Source organism: Amphiura filiformis, chromosome 6 (assembly GCF_039555335.1).
Source record: "Amphiura filiformis chromosome 6, Afil_fr2py, whole genome shotgun sequence".
NCBI classification, from domain to species: domain Eukaryota; kingdom Metazoa; phylum Echinodermata; class Ophiuroidea; order Amphilepidida; family Amphiuridae; genus Amphiura; species Amphiura filiformis.
The window spans coordinates 72,017,835-72,034,521 of NC_092633.1; the positions used below are offsets into that span (position 1 = coordinate 72,017,835).

General features: G+C 37.9%; 1 protein-coding gene across 1 annotated transcript in view; it reads right to left on the reverse strand.

Moving 5' to 3' along the window:
- LOC140155976 (ATP-binding cassette sub-family C member 5-like) overlaps positions 1-10,555 on the reverse strand; it is a 35,140-nt gene extending 24,585 nt beyond the window's left edge. The window contains 8 exon segments of the mRNA XM_072179015.1: positions 2,118-2,266; positions 2,777-2,924; positions 3,478-3,654; positions 4,197-4,430; positions 4,884-5,031; positions 5,514-5,672; positions 6,135-6,549; positions 10,139-10,555. Of these exon segments, the coding sequence (XP_072035116.1) occupies positions 2,118-2,266; positions 2,777-2,924; positions 3,478-3,654; positions 4,197-4,430; positions 4,884-5,031; positions 5,514-5,672; positions 6,135-6,541 (1,422 nt within the window). The 5' untranslated portion in view covers positions 6,542-6,549; positions 10,139-10,555.
- Between the last annotated feature and the right edge of the window lie 6,132 nt (positions 10,556-16,687).

The window sequence follows — 16,687 nt, forward strand, 5'->3', positions numbered from 1 at the left end:
AAGCCTATGATTATCCACAAAACATTTTTAGTAGCCTGATTGATTTTAGAAGTTTGTTCTTACCTCTGAAGCTGTTAACTTATTCCCCAAAGCAACATGAACCAATATAGTAATCACTGTGGCTATATTGGGTGTGATTGGTGATAGAGTAATACTCAAACTTGTTAGGTAACCTGACTCTTACCTCTGATGCTGTTAACTTATTCCCCAAAGCAACATGGACCAATATAGTAATCACTGTGGCTATATTTGTGATAGGTGATAGAGTAATACTCAAACTTGTTAGGTAACCTGACTCTTACCTCTGATGCTGTTAACTTATTCCCCAAAGCAACATGGACCAATATAGTAATCACTGTGGCTATATTTGGTGTGATAGGTGATAGAGTGATACTCAAACTTGTTAGGTAACCTGACTCTTACCTCTGAAGCTGTTAACTTATTCCCCAAAGCAACATGGACCAATATAGTAATCACTGTGGCTATATTTGGTGTGATAGGTGATAGAGTAATACTCAAACTTGTTAGGTAACCTGACTCTTACCTCTGATGCTGTTAACTTATTCCCCAAAGCAACATGGACCAATATAGTAATCACTGTGGCTATATTTGGTGTGATAGGTGATAGAGTAATACTCAAACTTGTTAGGTAACCTGACTCTTACCTCTGATGCTGTTAACTTATTCCCCAAAGCAACATGGACCAATATAGTAATCACTGTGGCTATATTTGGTGTGATAGGTGATAGAGTAATACTCAAACTTGTTAGGTAACCTGACTCTTACCTCTGATGCTGTTAACTTATTCCCCAAAGCAACATGGACCAATATAGTAATCACTGTGGCTATATTTGGTGTGATAGGTGATAGAGTAATACTCAAACTTGTTAGGTAACCTGACTCTTACCTCTGATGCTGTTAACTTATTCCCCAAAGCAACATGGACCAATATAGTAATCACTGTGGCTATATTTGGTGTGATAGGTGATAGAGTAATACTCAAACTTGTTAGGTAACCTGACTCTTACCTCTGAAGCTGTTAACTTATTCCCCAAAGCAACATGGACCAATATAGTAATCACTGTGGCTATATTTGGTGTGATAGGTGATAGAGTGATACTCAAACTTGTTAGGTAACCTGACTCTTACCTCTGAAGCTGTTAACTTATTCCCCAAAGCAACATGGACCAATATAGTAATCACTGTGGCTATATTTGGTGTGATAGGTGATAGAGTAATACTCAAACTTGTTAGGTAACCTGACTCTTACCTCTGATGCTGTTAACTTATTCCCCAAAGCAACATGGACCAATATAGTAATCACTGTGGCTATATTTGGTGTGATAGGTGATAGAGTAATACTCAAACTTGTTAGGTAACCTGACTCTTACCTCTGATGCTGTTAACTTATTCCCCAAAGCAACATGGACCAATATAGTAATCACTGTGGCTATATTTGGTGTGATAGGTGATAGAGTAATACTCAAACTTGTTAGGTAACCTGACTCTTACCTCTGATGCTGTTAACTTATTCCCCAAAGCAACATGGACCAATATAGTAATCACTGTGGCTATATTTGGTGTGATAGGTGATAGAGTAATACTCAAACTTGTTAGGTAACCTGACTCTTACCTCTGATGCTGTTAACTTATTCCCCAAAGCAACATGGACCAATATAGTAATCACTGTGGCTATATTTGGTGTGATAGGTGATAGAGTAATACTCAAACTTGTTAGGTAACCTGACTCTTACCTCTGAAGCTGTTAACTTATTCCCCAAAGCAACATGGACCAATATAGTAATCACTGTGGCTATATTTGGGGTGATAGGTGATAGAGTAATACTCAAACTTGTTAGGTAACCTGACTCTTACCTCTGATGCTGTTAACTTATTGCCCAAAGCAACATGGACCAATATAGTAATCACTGTGGCTATATTTGGTGTGATAGGTGATAGAGTAATACTCAAACTTGTTAGGTAACCTGACTCTTACCTCTGATGCTGTTAACTTATTCCCCAAAGCAACATGGACCAATATAGTAATCACTGTGGCTATATTTGGTGTGATAGGTGATAGAGTGATACTCAAACTTGTTAGGTAACCTGACTCTTACCTCTGAAGCTGTTAACTTATTGCCCAAAGCAACATGGACCAATATAGTAATCACTGTGGCTATATTTGGTGTGATAGGTGATAGAGTAATACTCAAACTTGTTAGGTAACCTGACTTGATGAGCATCCCCTCCTCACGAGATCGGATACCTGAAAATTAACGCAATATTATGTTATGAGATAATTAGGAATGACAGGTGAAGAAAATATGTATAGTGCATCAATTAACAATCATTGCTCTTTACAAATGGTCACTTTACAACATCACCATCACAAATGGCCACAGAGTTCTGTATACAAGTGCAGTACCTTGAAAATGCCTGCATCTAGGATATCATTACAATAGGATAAAATTGGAATCAAAATGCTTATGAAAATCCAACCATCTTTACTAATTAGACTCAAATAGCCTTGAAATGGCCTTCCAATTGTGTGATATATATTAAAGTTAAATTAAGTTTCATCTTTATAAGAAAAATGTGCGATAAAATATCCGGAAAACAGAAAAACCTAACCAAAATAGAATACACATGTGCACGCCCATACACCACTACACACAGAAGGAATACACCATCTCAATATCCCCCTTCATAGATAAGGCCAGGGGGAAAAAGGGTGTCACAAAAATAAAAAGGTTGGGTCTCCACATAGTGGGCTTACCTTGAATAGTTTTAGCAAATGGTATTTCCCAGGCATACGTTTTGATCAGTTTGATGTAAGTGAGTACTTCATTCATCTTTTTGACTCGTTCATCTGTTATAACGATAGACTTCTGACGTACAGAGGCAGTGAATTTCCCAATCATCATCTATTGAGCAAGTCAAACACATCATAAACATTGAACACTGAAGAACACTGGGCTGAGTAAAATTATGGCTGGCACCAGTTTCATACGGTCTACACAATATGGTGGGTGGATCGGTCAAAAAATGTTTTATTTTAGAAACAATATTTTCACTTCTGCCTTTGTGTTACAGAGTTTACCAAGTTGGCAAAACATGTTATAGTACCACTTATCAACAACAACAACATTTTGTTGATTTGTGTTCAAATTGTCAACTTATGCATTTAAATATGAAGATTGCTGCAATCTGACATGTAAACAGACAGGAAACTGTAGTTTTGTAATTCCTGGATGAGATCACTTTTTCTGTTTTATCCTATAACATTATGTAATGACAGCAAAACTATGAAAATCTAATAACATTTGTCATTCCCATTGTTAAAGACTCATTTTTTTTTCATGAATTATATATATACCACAATGCTAACAAAAAATACACACATTTGGATACATATCTACAACAGAAATAAACTACTAGAAACCTCGAGGTAGCATGGCTCAACATAGACAAGCTTACCTGAAATGGCCACAGAACCATGAAAGTTCCCAGTGTTCCAACGAGTCCAGCTATGCCTACCAGCATCACCACGGCAACAATGGATGCAACGATGAGAGCAAGTGAGGAGATAATGAAATTACCAAACATAACCACCTCAAATAGACGCTGACTGTCATTAGTGCACACATTGACGATCTGAAAATACAAAATAACACCAATCAGAACCTTCCACAATCAACCTTCCGCAGTCAAAAATCATCTGCAGTCATTTTCTGTCTTTTGAAATTGTGTTAAGAACTGTAGAATGCTCTTCTGGAATTCTCAGGTAGAGCTTTAGAAGAGCTGTTTGGACCAATGGCCATTAAAGTGTTAAGAGTTAGTGAGGCATCAAGAGGAGCTATAAATCACTCATGCAAATGCAAGTTAAGATGAGCTGTAGAGAGCATTCGTTCTTACTCTTCTCAAAAGACAGTGCCTGCCTAAGGTCAGCAACTAGCAGTTTGACAATGAATATTACTTCACAAACCCAGCGGTGTATCCATAAGGGTGAATGGAGCACACACAACCCAACGGTGTACATGTATGAACAAATCTAACACAAATCTACAAGAGATTTTATAACTTGTAATTTCAGTCTGAGGTGTACCAAACTGCAATGCATGAAAACTACATGTATGTCCAAGCTGTTTAAAACCCCTTTGCCCCTGGAGTGCTGACTGGCAACATCTCCTGCTCACCTCTCCAATACTGCGATCCTCCAAACTTCTCAGCTGACAAACTTTGTGAAAGATGGCAGTGAGAGCACCACATCTTAATCTAGTGGCTGTCCGTAGATTGAAAGTCCAGTAGAAGACATCACACAAAACACGCAGTACATTGCAAAGTAGTATATAGACCACAATGGACAAACCATACGCCAGGTTGGCTTCAGGTTGCTCAATGTATTGTAGGAGCTTCTGTACAAGTATCGCCTGACAAGAAACACATACACATGCAAAACACCATTACACACTTTTTTGTTTTTTTAACAATATTTATCATAACGTATATAAATCATCGGCAGTTTCACATAATGGCATGTGGACAAGTGTAACACATATATTTGTACATTGTTCCATTATATGTGAAATAGCTGATGATGTTTTCGGAGTAAAACAGACCTGCACATTACTGAACTGTTGCAGTAACAGCATAAGTACCACTCTTAATTAGATTTCCTTTCACATGGATTTAGAGAATACCTGTGCAGTAGTTTCAATATGGCATTAGTAATAATCAATAATTTGCTTGTTAATTTTGCTCCCTATTTTAGCAATAGTCGAGGTCCAATGCTCTTTTCCCAATACAAAAGACCTATTCTTTTAATGTCAAGCATATCAAGGCCAACCAAAAAATAAACTAAAATCAAGCATCTGGTAACTCACTGAGATGATAAACATTGCAAACATGTAGGTAAGCAGTAAGAATAATCCAATGATCCAACGTGTCTGTACAAATCTGAAGCAAACACGGACGATGGAGGCCTCCTCCTTGCCTTTCTTGTCCACCTCTTCTTTCCAAAGTCTTTGAAATCTGCACATATAAGTAGATAAACACACAAAATACATTCTTTGTTACATAATTTAAAACACCAATTACTATGCTAAGTTGTACCATCAGGTACACCACCCACAATCTTTTCTCTATCATGTCAACAAAATTAAAATAGGCCTAGTGTCAAACTGGAGAGTACCACTTCCACTGGTGAATTGATATTCACAACTTCAATTAACTAATTCCACCTCACTTAGGGGTGTCAGGTTATTGTATTTTAAAAGATCATCTAGGCTTTACCTGATCTCATATACATCCATAACAAATGATCAAAGCTTGAGACAGGTCGATGAACTTTTTCTTAAATCGATATCCATAAATTCCTCACACATCAACTCTCAGTCTGAATTTATTAACTATTCCAAAAGTTTCCATACAGGAGCTTCATACATGTTAGTCAAGTATATGGAACTTGGAAGAGAGAGGCATTTCTGACATATACATCCTCTAGCTAGTCTTACCTTTGTCCATTGGCAGCCCCACCATCCAGATCAGACAGTTTCCACAGATCACCAATTTCTAAGGTCTTCTTAGCTGCTTTTTTAAACAGAGGGGTCATCCATGAAACAGTCAGGAAGGAAAGCAGACCAACTTCATCTAACGGACAAGTGCTGCTTTTACTGAAAAATAAAAAGTATGCAAATTTGATTACAATCTTGATACATGATAAAAATACCGATACATGGTTTTGGTATCACATTCACAGTGGCTTTTGCTGATTTATTGAAGCATATGTGTACATGTGGTGTAGCAACAAATGTACAAAGATTTGAATTGCATCAAGGTTCAGCAATAAGCATTTGTTGGTCATATTTTCAAATAGTGAATGAAATTTTCAGACTACAGATATGCATGAATCATTTCTCAGATGTCCAATCACATTTTCAATAACAACAGTGGGGTCAGTAATGTATGATTACTTCAGAAATGCCATAGCCATTATTTTGCAAGTGTTTCAAGTTCAACTGATATTGTGGTTCTAATCCCACCTCAAATTGGGCAAAATCTTTATAAATCATGGTTTACATATACCAAAATGATATATATTTAATATTTATTGCAAACCAAGTTTAGTAGCTTACAGTGGTTTCTTGCGGACAGGTTTCAAAACCTGTAAACTTGGGCTATATTTCCATTTCTTCTTGGCCTGCTTCTGTTCATCAGTCCCTGGTTTCAGTTCTACATCCTCATCAGTTTGAACCTCCCCAAGTGCTACATTATCCATGGTAACATCGGTACACAACACTGGATTGGAATGATGATTACTTATAGTTGGGGAAGCAGGTTGGTTATCTGATGCAGCTTTATCACTTGTATCGGATGATGGTTTGGTTTGGGGTGAATTTCCATTTCCTGCTGGCTGGAAATCAACATCGGGTATGCTTTGGACCTCTGGTGTGGTGAGGTTGTCTGCTGAAGTTTGGAGGACATCATTGCTAATGGTTTGTAAAGGACTGGATGAAGCTGTATCAGTGTCTGGGTTAACCATTATGTCGTCTGGAAAAAATTAGAAATATTACAAACTGAGCTAGGTGACTTCTTTTCCTTATGCAGGCCTCATATGAGTATTATCACTGATTATCGCACTTCGCAGGCCTCCAAAAACCGCGGGAAGTACTCGAGGTCGCAAAAAAAAAAAAAAAAAATTTTCAAAGTTTTCGCGACTTTGGAGAACCACCGTACTGGACCTATTGTGAAATTTCAGGATCATTCACAATTAATTTGTAAAAAAGAAAAAAAAATCAGAAAAAAATTACGAAAAAATTACAGTTTGTTATCCTGTATGTGCAAACCATTAATGTTTACCTCTTCATCTATCACATATTATATAGACTTCGCGCTTGTGATGTCCGTTGCGCGCACACAGGCCTATTTCAGTTATTTCACAGAAAATTTCCAGCACTTGTCATCAAGTTCCCAGACAGCAGAAAATTTTCTGGAGGCCTGGCACTGTACTTATTGTTGACTGCTGTGTTTATTTATTTGACATTTCACATTTGAAGAATTTTTGTTTGAACCACGACCACAAGCTTTTTTTCTGATATGTTGAATTTTTTTTCTTTATTGCAATGAGCTGTTTTCCTGTAGGCTACGCTTTGCTTAATATGTGTGACTGGTGTGCATTTAGTCTACACTAACATAAGTTAGGACTTTTGATCATGACTGATGCGCACTTTACAAAAAACATCATTTTCAGTATCGACACAAAATTGGCCGATTTAGTCATTTACCATCAAGCTATTTCAAATCCGGGCCGGATTTACCATTAGACCAGATGGGTACGGGTCCAGACCCCTAACATAGCCTAAGGTATGTTCCTAAAACACCAAGTTTTTGACCGAAACATGGTAACATTGCAAAATTTTAAGCGCTTCGCACGCACTGGCCTTTACGTAAAATTTACCTTCATTTTGGGCTAAAATTGGACATTTTTAGCATGTTTCACGCACACTTTAACCAAGAAATTATTCCCTTTTTTCCTTTGTTTTTTTATTTTTCTTTGATATATTTGAAAGTGTACTTTTCTTTGAAAGTACACTTTCTTTTTGATGGGGGTCCGTCACACCACCCGCCCCTACCTCGCACCATGTATCTAGAGCATTAATAAGGTTTGTAAATTGGGATCCCAAAAATTTGGCATGCACAAGGGGGGGGGGCAAAGAATTTTTGGCAAGCTGAGGGGGGGGGTGAGCAATTTTGGCGGGCTGAGGGGGGGTAAGCTTTTAAACTCTAACCCTAAAATACGCTAAATAATTTAACAAGCAGCTACGTAACCCTAGAACTCTGGCGATAGTATCTGTTGTTACTTGTACTAGTGCCAGAGGCACTTACATGTACATTGAAAAATTTGTTGAGCATGCTTGAACGATCCAGTACAAAAGTTGAAGGCATTTCAATGCTTGATCGAACCAATACAAAATGTGTATCAGGTTGCTAATAAACATGATTAGCGGTCAACGTTCACTAAAATAAAATTACACACATATAACTAGTGCAGCTGTAAACGACACTGATTCAGTCTGACGATGTGTAACCCATGAGTATAAACACAGCTTTACACAATGACTAATTTACATAGGCACAAAGGCTGTGTTCATGTACCGTTACTCAGCCAAACACGGTAGAGTACTGTAGGACCCGGATGTCCAATGGTCATGTTTTTTTGAGGTGGGCACCCAAAAACGGTGGAGTTGTCACATTTTCTAAATATTTTTCTCTTCTTATTCCTATATTTTTGCTTAGTAAAATCCATCATGAACAAATGGTTTTGGTCTTATTTTGAAGATAAAATATTAATTTAATGAAATAATCACAATTTATACAGTTGAACAAATGTATTAATTAATTACAACAGCTTAATTAAGTTAATTAGTCAGGGGTGGAGGCGGAGCAGGAAGCGGAGGAGCTCTGTTTAATTCCAATGGGAAGTTGGTGTTCATTAATAAAATTTATGCACTTTGGTGCCTAGAAGAAGTAAAAATATAGATCTTCACAATGTTATACCTTTTCAACAAATCTATACGAAAAGCGAACGTCTGTAACGGCTACGGGACACCAGGTAACCTCGGTATTTTCTTGTCAACCTAACCCTAACCCCCCAATTAGATGTCGATTGACAGGATAGCGGTCAACAGATTTCTGCTTACTGTGTGTAACAAGAACGTCCCGTAGCCGCTTCTATAATTTAGACCTCCTAAACATTTTGACAAATGTTCTATTCTATATTGTTTGGCAATAACGTCTTTTGCCAATAGTACGTCCAAAGTTGTAATTTTGTGTTTTTGATCGCAAAGATCAAATATTTTTATTCCCGATTCCAATTCTGCACTCTTCGCAAGGGTGGTGAATTCGGCAGAACTTTGACGATAATTTTGCCTTTTTGGACACTAAAATGCATTCGATCCTTAATTTTGTTTCAACCGAGTCTTGATTTAGCAAGCACAATAAGGTGGGTACCAATTTTATATACCTTTGATGTTTTTCGAATATCTGACCTGTGCAAACCGTTAAGTGTGTATTTTCCGGCATAGACAGACAAAATGGCGTGAGCCAGTCCTTAGGTACAGTATGTATCGTAGGACTGGCGAGCGAGTCTAGTACCCCCGGGAGAGTACCATACAGCCTCAGTGTAGGTATGCCAGGCAAACCTTAGTTAACACATTTGCTAGTCAACCAAATTCGCCTAGAACTCAATACATATTTTACATAGAAATTTAAAAGAACAGGCTGGTCAAGGAAACCTACATATATGCTTTCTATACTTCACTTGACCCAAATATATGATTTTTTATGGTGATAAGACAATCGCACATGGAATTTTAGAGGATTTTGATAGCAGTTAAAAAAAGCTGCTATCATAATGAGACTAAGATCTAGAAACACCCCTGAAATGCCGTTTTGGGGAATTTTGCTAGCTGAATCTTTTTGATGAAAGTCAATCTTTGTAGACTTTGACAAGATGTAACTTTGCTACGGAAAGTGCTATGAAAAAAAGGTTTTCAGTTTTGGCTTTGTTTACTCAAGGGCTTTAATTTGATAATATATAAAATGATGCAGTTTGATGGCAAATTTGAATTCACCTAGCATACCTACTCAGTGGCAGTTGAGATTGAATTAAGCACTACCTTTCTCTTGACCCAAAGGCTGACATTAAAATTGTTAACTTGATTGTCAAGTTATCACTGGGCGTGATACCTGAAATGGTCTGCCCAAAAATGCATTAGAAGTAGAAGTTGGGAGTGGCCTTCTTTTCCTTGCCTTGCCCTGGCCTTGTATTCTTTGTCATGCATGTTTGTCTTCATTCAAATCTGTTTCTCACTTCTCTTTCCATACAGGCCAGCATGCTTAAAATAAATATAGGCTTTTTAGCCTGGCTTGAGCATTTTGTTTGAGCCTGGTCCCATCAGGACCCAAGCGTGTCTCCACACGGAGCGACCATAAAAACAAACAAACAAACCTATCAGATTCAGACAATGGTCACAATCACCTTCATGACGACTATGTCGAATTCGACAGGCACGTTATATCAATGCATACAAAAAAGACTTGCGTAAAGAGTGCAAATGGGGAAAATACAAAATACTACCTTGATCGTAATTGGACTACGAGTTAGAACAATCGAGAATACTCTCTTTTGTTTCACTGGATATGGTTATTGTGGTAACATAATGATCATGATCGCAGAGCCTGCGCCTGATCACATTCATCCGTTCGTTTCGCTGGTGAACGTCAACTCATGATCAGGGTTGCCAATATATTTTAGCCTGAATCGCGCGTCAAACCACCAAAAAAATGTCCTAAGTCTCCTTTAACCATTTATTTCTGCAAAAGTAGATTGTCCAAAATTTCGGAGATTAATATCAAAATTCTTTTATTTCACTTTTAGTTTAGATGGGACAGAAATTGGCTTTAAAGTTAACGTTAAAATCTCCCTAAAATCTTCAAAAATCGCCCAATTGGGCTATCAAATTGCGGATCTGCATCTGGCAACTCCTAATTGTGGTCGCACCCCCATATCAACAGTCCGTTCCTTTAAAATAGGCAAACTGTGTAGCGAATACTGTGTCCGTCTGATAACGTGCAATTGTATGAACGAGATTACTGATTCCAACAAAGACAAAAGGCGTTTCCACAGACGGAACAGATGTTTTTTAACCGAGACAAAAAAACAGAAAAAACAAAACATTGACAAGCAAACAAAAAACAAACACACACAAAACACTCAAATATATCCCATCTGACACTTCAATCTCCAATAGTTTACAATCTGAATTTGGTAGTCCGGCCGAATCTGTCGGAATGAACTACAATAAATCATGACGCCAACGTAAACTTACCGCTTCTTGGATATGGATGCTCTCGAACAAATTTGTATCCCGCAAATTTTAAGTAGGCCCCCGGAGTAGGCCCATGGGGGACTATGGCCTACCGTCATACCGTAAGTCATATTTTTGGCCTAACTTTGAGAACAAAGAACAAAATATGGTTCTTCAGTTCAAGCATGCATTAGTTACGTAATCAGTATCACCCTAATTATTTCTGATTATTCCCTTGTGATTTGTTCTTGCTTCTTTGTGCCAAGTTGGTGAATAAATATGTTTAATTAAATGCATTACCATGGAGGTATATAAATAAATTATTTTTAAATATTTTTAAAATAATTTATATACCTCCATGGTTTTACGGTACTCTGTTCTCAAAATTACAAAAGGCAATTACTGTAGAAGGCTGACGATATATCATTTTTCCATTCAATTCAAGGCAAAAACATCATTAGCAACATTTAGTGAGGGGCTGAAGCGAGAATCCCATTAAAATAGGCCTAAATAGGATATCCTATAACAAACTAGAGCGGTTACCGCACCATAGCTGAACCATGGAGCTTCCAAGTTGGCAGTAGGCCTATTGTGTAGTATTCCACTGTGACATGTTTCGGACATGAGGGGTGTCACCCCCGGCGGGGAATATATTTTCATTATTCTTTACTTTTTCCTCTTTCACTTGACACCACCGGGGGTCATACGGTACCTTCTTAGTATTTCGATATATGAAATGGACCCAACATAGGTTTATTGATCCGGGTCTTATGAGAAGTGTCACCCCCGGTGGGGAAAACATTTTCATTATATTCTTTACTTTTATCTCTTTCTTTTGACACTTGGATTGTCATATGGCTTGGCATTTCGAGATATGAAAGGGACCCCAAATATGAATATTGAACCGGGTCTTATGAGGAGTGTCACCCCCGTTTGAGAATTTTTTTTTTCCTATTTTTGACTTTTTTCTCTTTCATTTGACACCACTCAGGGAGTCACACCTTCTTGGCATTTTGATTATGAGAAGGATCCATATGAATATTGACTCGAGTCTTATGATGAGTGTCAACCCCGGGTGTGAAAATATTCTTATTATTTTTATTATAGGCCTATTCTTTACTTTTTTCTCTTTCATTTGACACCACCTGTGTGGTCATACCTTCTTGGCATTTGGAAATATGCCCATTTCAGACCAAAAAGCGAGTGAGTAAGTAAGTAAATAAGGAACGCAGACAGGGGCGTAGCCAGCTTTCTTGGTCGGGGGGGGAAAAAAAAATTTTGGGGGCACAGACGATAAAAATTGCAGTTGCATCATACATTAAACAGAGACTGTAGGGGGCCTACCGGGTATGTCTTCGAGCTTCCCGAAAAGGGCCTTTTTGGGATGATGTGCGCGCGTAGCGCGAAAAAAATGGTATTTTACACTATTTTCGCCCATTATCCGGCTAAAAAAGGGCTTTATTGTTACAATGTGCGCGCGTAGCGGAAAAATTTTGTATTTTACACTATTTTGGCCCTGAATTTTGCTAGAAAAGGGCTCCTTGCCCTTTTCTTTTCCTTTGCCCTCCTGATTTTCTCTTTCATTTTTTGTCAGATGGGCACCTTTTCTTTCATTTTTTTTTCATGGGGGGGGCACTCTTCCCCCCTGCCCCCTGCCCCCCTGGCTACGCTACTCCCCCCTGCCCCCCCTGGCTACGCTACTGAACACAGACTAATAGACCGATACCATTTCATGGTTCAGCAAAAATTATAACCCTAAGCTAAGCTGAAAGGAAAAAAAAATTCAATAGAAGGAACATAAAAAAACTATTTTGATAGGGGGGGGGCCTATACTTCTGCTGTTTTTGGATATCTAAAACTATCATACTGAATTTTAGCGACATCACAGAAGACTTTCTAGTCACAGTCTTGAAATTACAAGAGAATATCTTACAAGAAAACAAGTTTGCTTGCACAGTTTTGTGCATCATTTTGTGGTTTTCATTGTAAAAGCCGGCATGCACTAAGGTGAAATTTATGCGACTTCTGTGGCCGGACCGAATAGAGGGTCTGGCATTATGCAGGGGAGCTACATCTTGAGCATTCTATTACCTCCACGACCCATTATTCAAAGTCGCGCACTGTGATTTGTTGAAACGCGTCACGTGAGAGCCCATTATTCTGCAATAATGGGTCGAGCGCCGTAACACATTCTACGCACAGCATTACGCTTGGTTACGCGTGCAATATTTCCGCGATACGCGTTGTCACTTACGCGTACGCGCTCCACCTTGAAGTAAACAACTTAAAATATTTGTGCCAAAAATTGACATTTTCTCTTTAAATCGCACTATTTTCTGGTAATAGAATAGAAATAAAGGGTGCAGCATTATCTCTTTACACGCAAATAATGTGTCCTCGGCAGTAAAACGTTTAAATAATGGGTTCGGCTGCGCCTCACCCATTATTTACGTTTTTACTGCCTCGGACACATTATTTGGGTGTAAAGGATAAAGCATTGCCCTTTATTTCTTGATTAAAAGACCCTCAAATAGCATGAAGATATTATCAATGGTCCGTGAAAAAGGGAAAATATTTTGTTCAACAGGGCTAACATAACATTAGGCCTAAACATGTTAGGGATTTTAGTGGATCATTTTTTTGGATTTTGGCCGCCATCTTGGATTTAACGAAAAAATTGAGGTGGCCGCTTGGCTTATTTTACTTCTTTCATCCAAGTAACAAAGATGCCAAGTATGGTTTTGGAGGGAAGCAGTGTTATTTTCTTGGGATGGACCTGCTAACCAGTGGCGTATTTCTTTTTGAGCCTTTTTTTTTTTTTACATGGGGGGGCTGGTATTGGAAAAAAAATCTTGAAGTAATGTGAATCCCGCACCTTTTGGCGACAAAATAAGTTTATGGTAATAATGCGCGCAAAGCGCGCGAATAATTTTGCCATATTTTAAGCAAACTTGGTAAAATACGGTTCAAAGGTGGAAAAAATGTGGCATTTTGGGGGCTAAAATGGCCAAATATGAGGTAAATTTGGTCAGAATCCCGCATACAGGCATCAACATTGGGGATGATTGTACGGCATTCCTCCTGGCAAAATATTGAGGCATTTATCACCCCCCCCGATCTACGCATAATGCCGCTAACCTGGGGAGCTTCAGCAGTCTTTTCTGCCAGGCACGGATTGGGTGGGGGCGGTCCTTCGACGTATCAAATAATTTTGATATTTTGACATTCGTGATATAATACAAATTTTATGACAAATTATTACTTAGAAAAAATTATAGAGTAAAATTTAGTAGGCTTATAGAGGGTATGCAATAAACCAACCGGAACCGTATAACAATTGAAATGGCAGCCATGCTGGAGGACAGTGCTAAGATGGGTTAAGATGACAGAGGGACAGGTCTCTAGATCGAATCCATAACCATTCATAGCTATCACCTGTTTTATTGCATTATCATGCGAATTCCCCCGTGTTACCTTATGGAGGACAGAATTTTATTTAAATGAGATGACTCTGTCATAAGTGACGTAGTATTGAATACCCTCTATATTAGATTTATGTGGCTTATACCTATTTGTCCACGCGTCATCCGTTATCAGCACCGGTCAAAGTTCATGTACTGATCTTTAGCTTCGGACAATATTTAAAATAGCCGCTATCAAAATTTTACGTGCGCTATATATCAGATTGCATTTGTTTGAAAACTAAACAGACCCATACTGATGTAAGTTTTAGGCAATACTAAATAGGCCTAGAGATAACACTAGGCTAATCAATTTTTAAAACAAACTGAACCTTAGTTCAGAAGTTCATGAAATACAACAGATACCTGTTGTACACAGGAAGAAATAATATCAGGGTTGAGCTGCATTTTAAAGTACTGCATGCTCAGTGCTCACAATCTATAGAGCTTATGAACTCCATTTTTTCGACTCTACCATAATCTGGTTTCTGCATGACTTTAAAGTAACACATAACACACTTTACTCTGTGTTACAATGAAGAATTCAGGAGAAGGCAGGTAAGATTTATAACATCTCTAAAAATGTCTTTGAAAACTACCGTAGGCCTACTATAGTAAATCATGATATATTGTGCATACTCTGGTTATTACATTTACACACAAGGCTCCGATCCGATTTGTATTAATTTGTGCACAATTGGTAGAGTTTCCTGATCTTTTCCGTCATCGTACTCTCAGCCGTACTCCCTCTGTTTGACTTTTCTCGGGGACATACGGTCACTAACGAGAGCACCCCCCCCAAATAAACATAATTATGCTGTGCTGAAGGAAGCCCTCTTCTAGCATAATTAATAAAAGACAAATTGATTGTTTAGCAAGGCAGGACACGAATCACTTGTTACCTGGGTAACATCACAAAAAATGCAAAGGTGAGCATGATTCAATGGGTTTTGACTTTATTGTCCTACCCAGGTATACGCGATACATCTGAGATATGGCAAACTGTTCATTGGTTTAAATGTTTTTCCAAGCGGAACAATTTGAGACCACTTTGATCAAAATCGGAGCATTTTGATTTTTTTACCCTGTGGACAATTATCAGTTATAAATAAACACCTTTTACCCAGAAACACACTGTTTGCATAAGTTAACAAAATTAAAATATTTAAATGAAAAGTATAGTTGGACAATGTTCTTGTATGTAAACATGAAAACATACAATCAATGAATTATAATTTACAATGTTTACTTATCCGTAAGTTTTCTTCATGCTGTTGATTAAAACTGTTGCACTCAATGTTCAGAACGACTGATATATATCCTGATTCAAGCTTATCTAGCGAAGTCTACCGTTGACTTGCGTAAGATAAATCATTGCGTACAAATTCCTTACGCAGATAACAATTTTCAAAAACGGTGCTGCTTTCACCGTTTCCTCACTTTCTTCAGGATCAGGCATTGTATTGACACACACAGTTTCACCTACATTGACAGCTGTGATGTTTCATAAACCAGACTTCAGTAAGTCGACAGAAGAATATAGTCCTTTATTGGGGAAAGATGCGCACTTTGGCGTACTCTGAATTTCCTTCTTGCTGGCTGGTTTGGATAGTTGCACATTGACTATATAAAATTATGTCTGGCTTGCAAGTATACCTTTCCTTGAAGACAATATATACGTACATTATATTACCAATTGGTGGTTTGGACCCCCACTGACTTTGTTGCATTATTCCAGTCTTAAAGGATTATAATCAATCTTGGTTTTAAGAATAAAGAATGTGTAAACTACTTTCATGTCGTTCGGACATGCGATTGAAAAACAATTTTGATTAAATTACTTTTTCTTAAGAGGTGTCTTCTTTAATAATATGAGAGTGCGACATTATTATTGTTCATTGTAATGCTGACTTCTGTTTCTTCCCGTAGCGGATACAAACTCCCCATCTTGGACATTGAGGTGGCACCATTTGACATTCCTTTTAATCGTCGAGTCCAAACGTTTGCAGTGTTTCAATGGGTATTTGTATTTCTTGGTATTGGACTAGGATCCCTTGTCGTTAGTGTATATCTTCTTTTTACGGACTATTATTGGGTGTCGCTTTTACTCTATGCAATGATGATATCCGATAGACACACACCTCATATGGGTGGACGATCTTCGAATTGGTTCAGGAGATTGCAGCTGTGGACATATATGGCAAAGTGAGTATAGAAGTTGTGTATAAAACTAGATTTGTATAAAATGTTCTCCTAATATAATTAATAATAAGACCGATTAACTCACAGTGCAGTCAATCATAAATATTCTACTATCTATATGAACCAATCTAGTAATAGCATATGTAAGCAATGTGT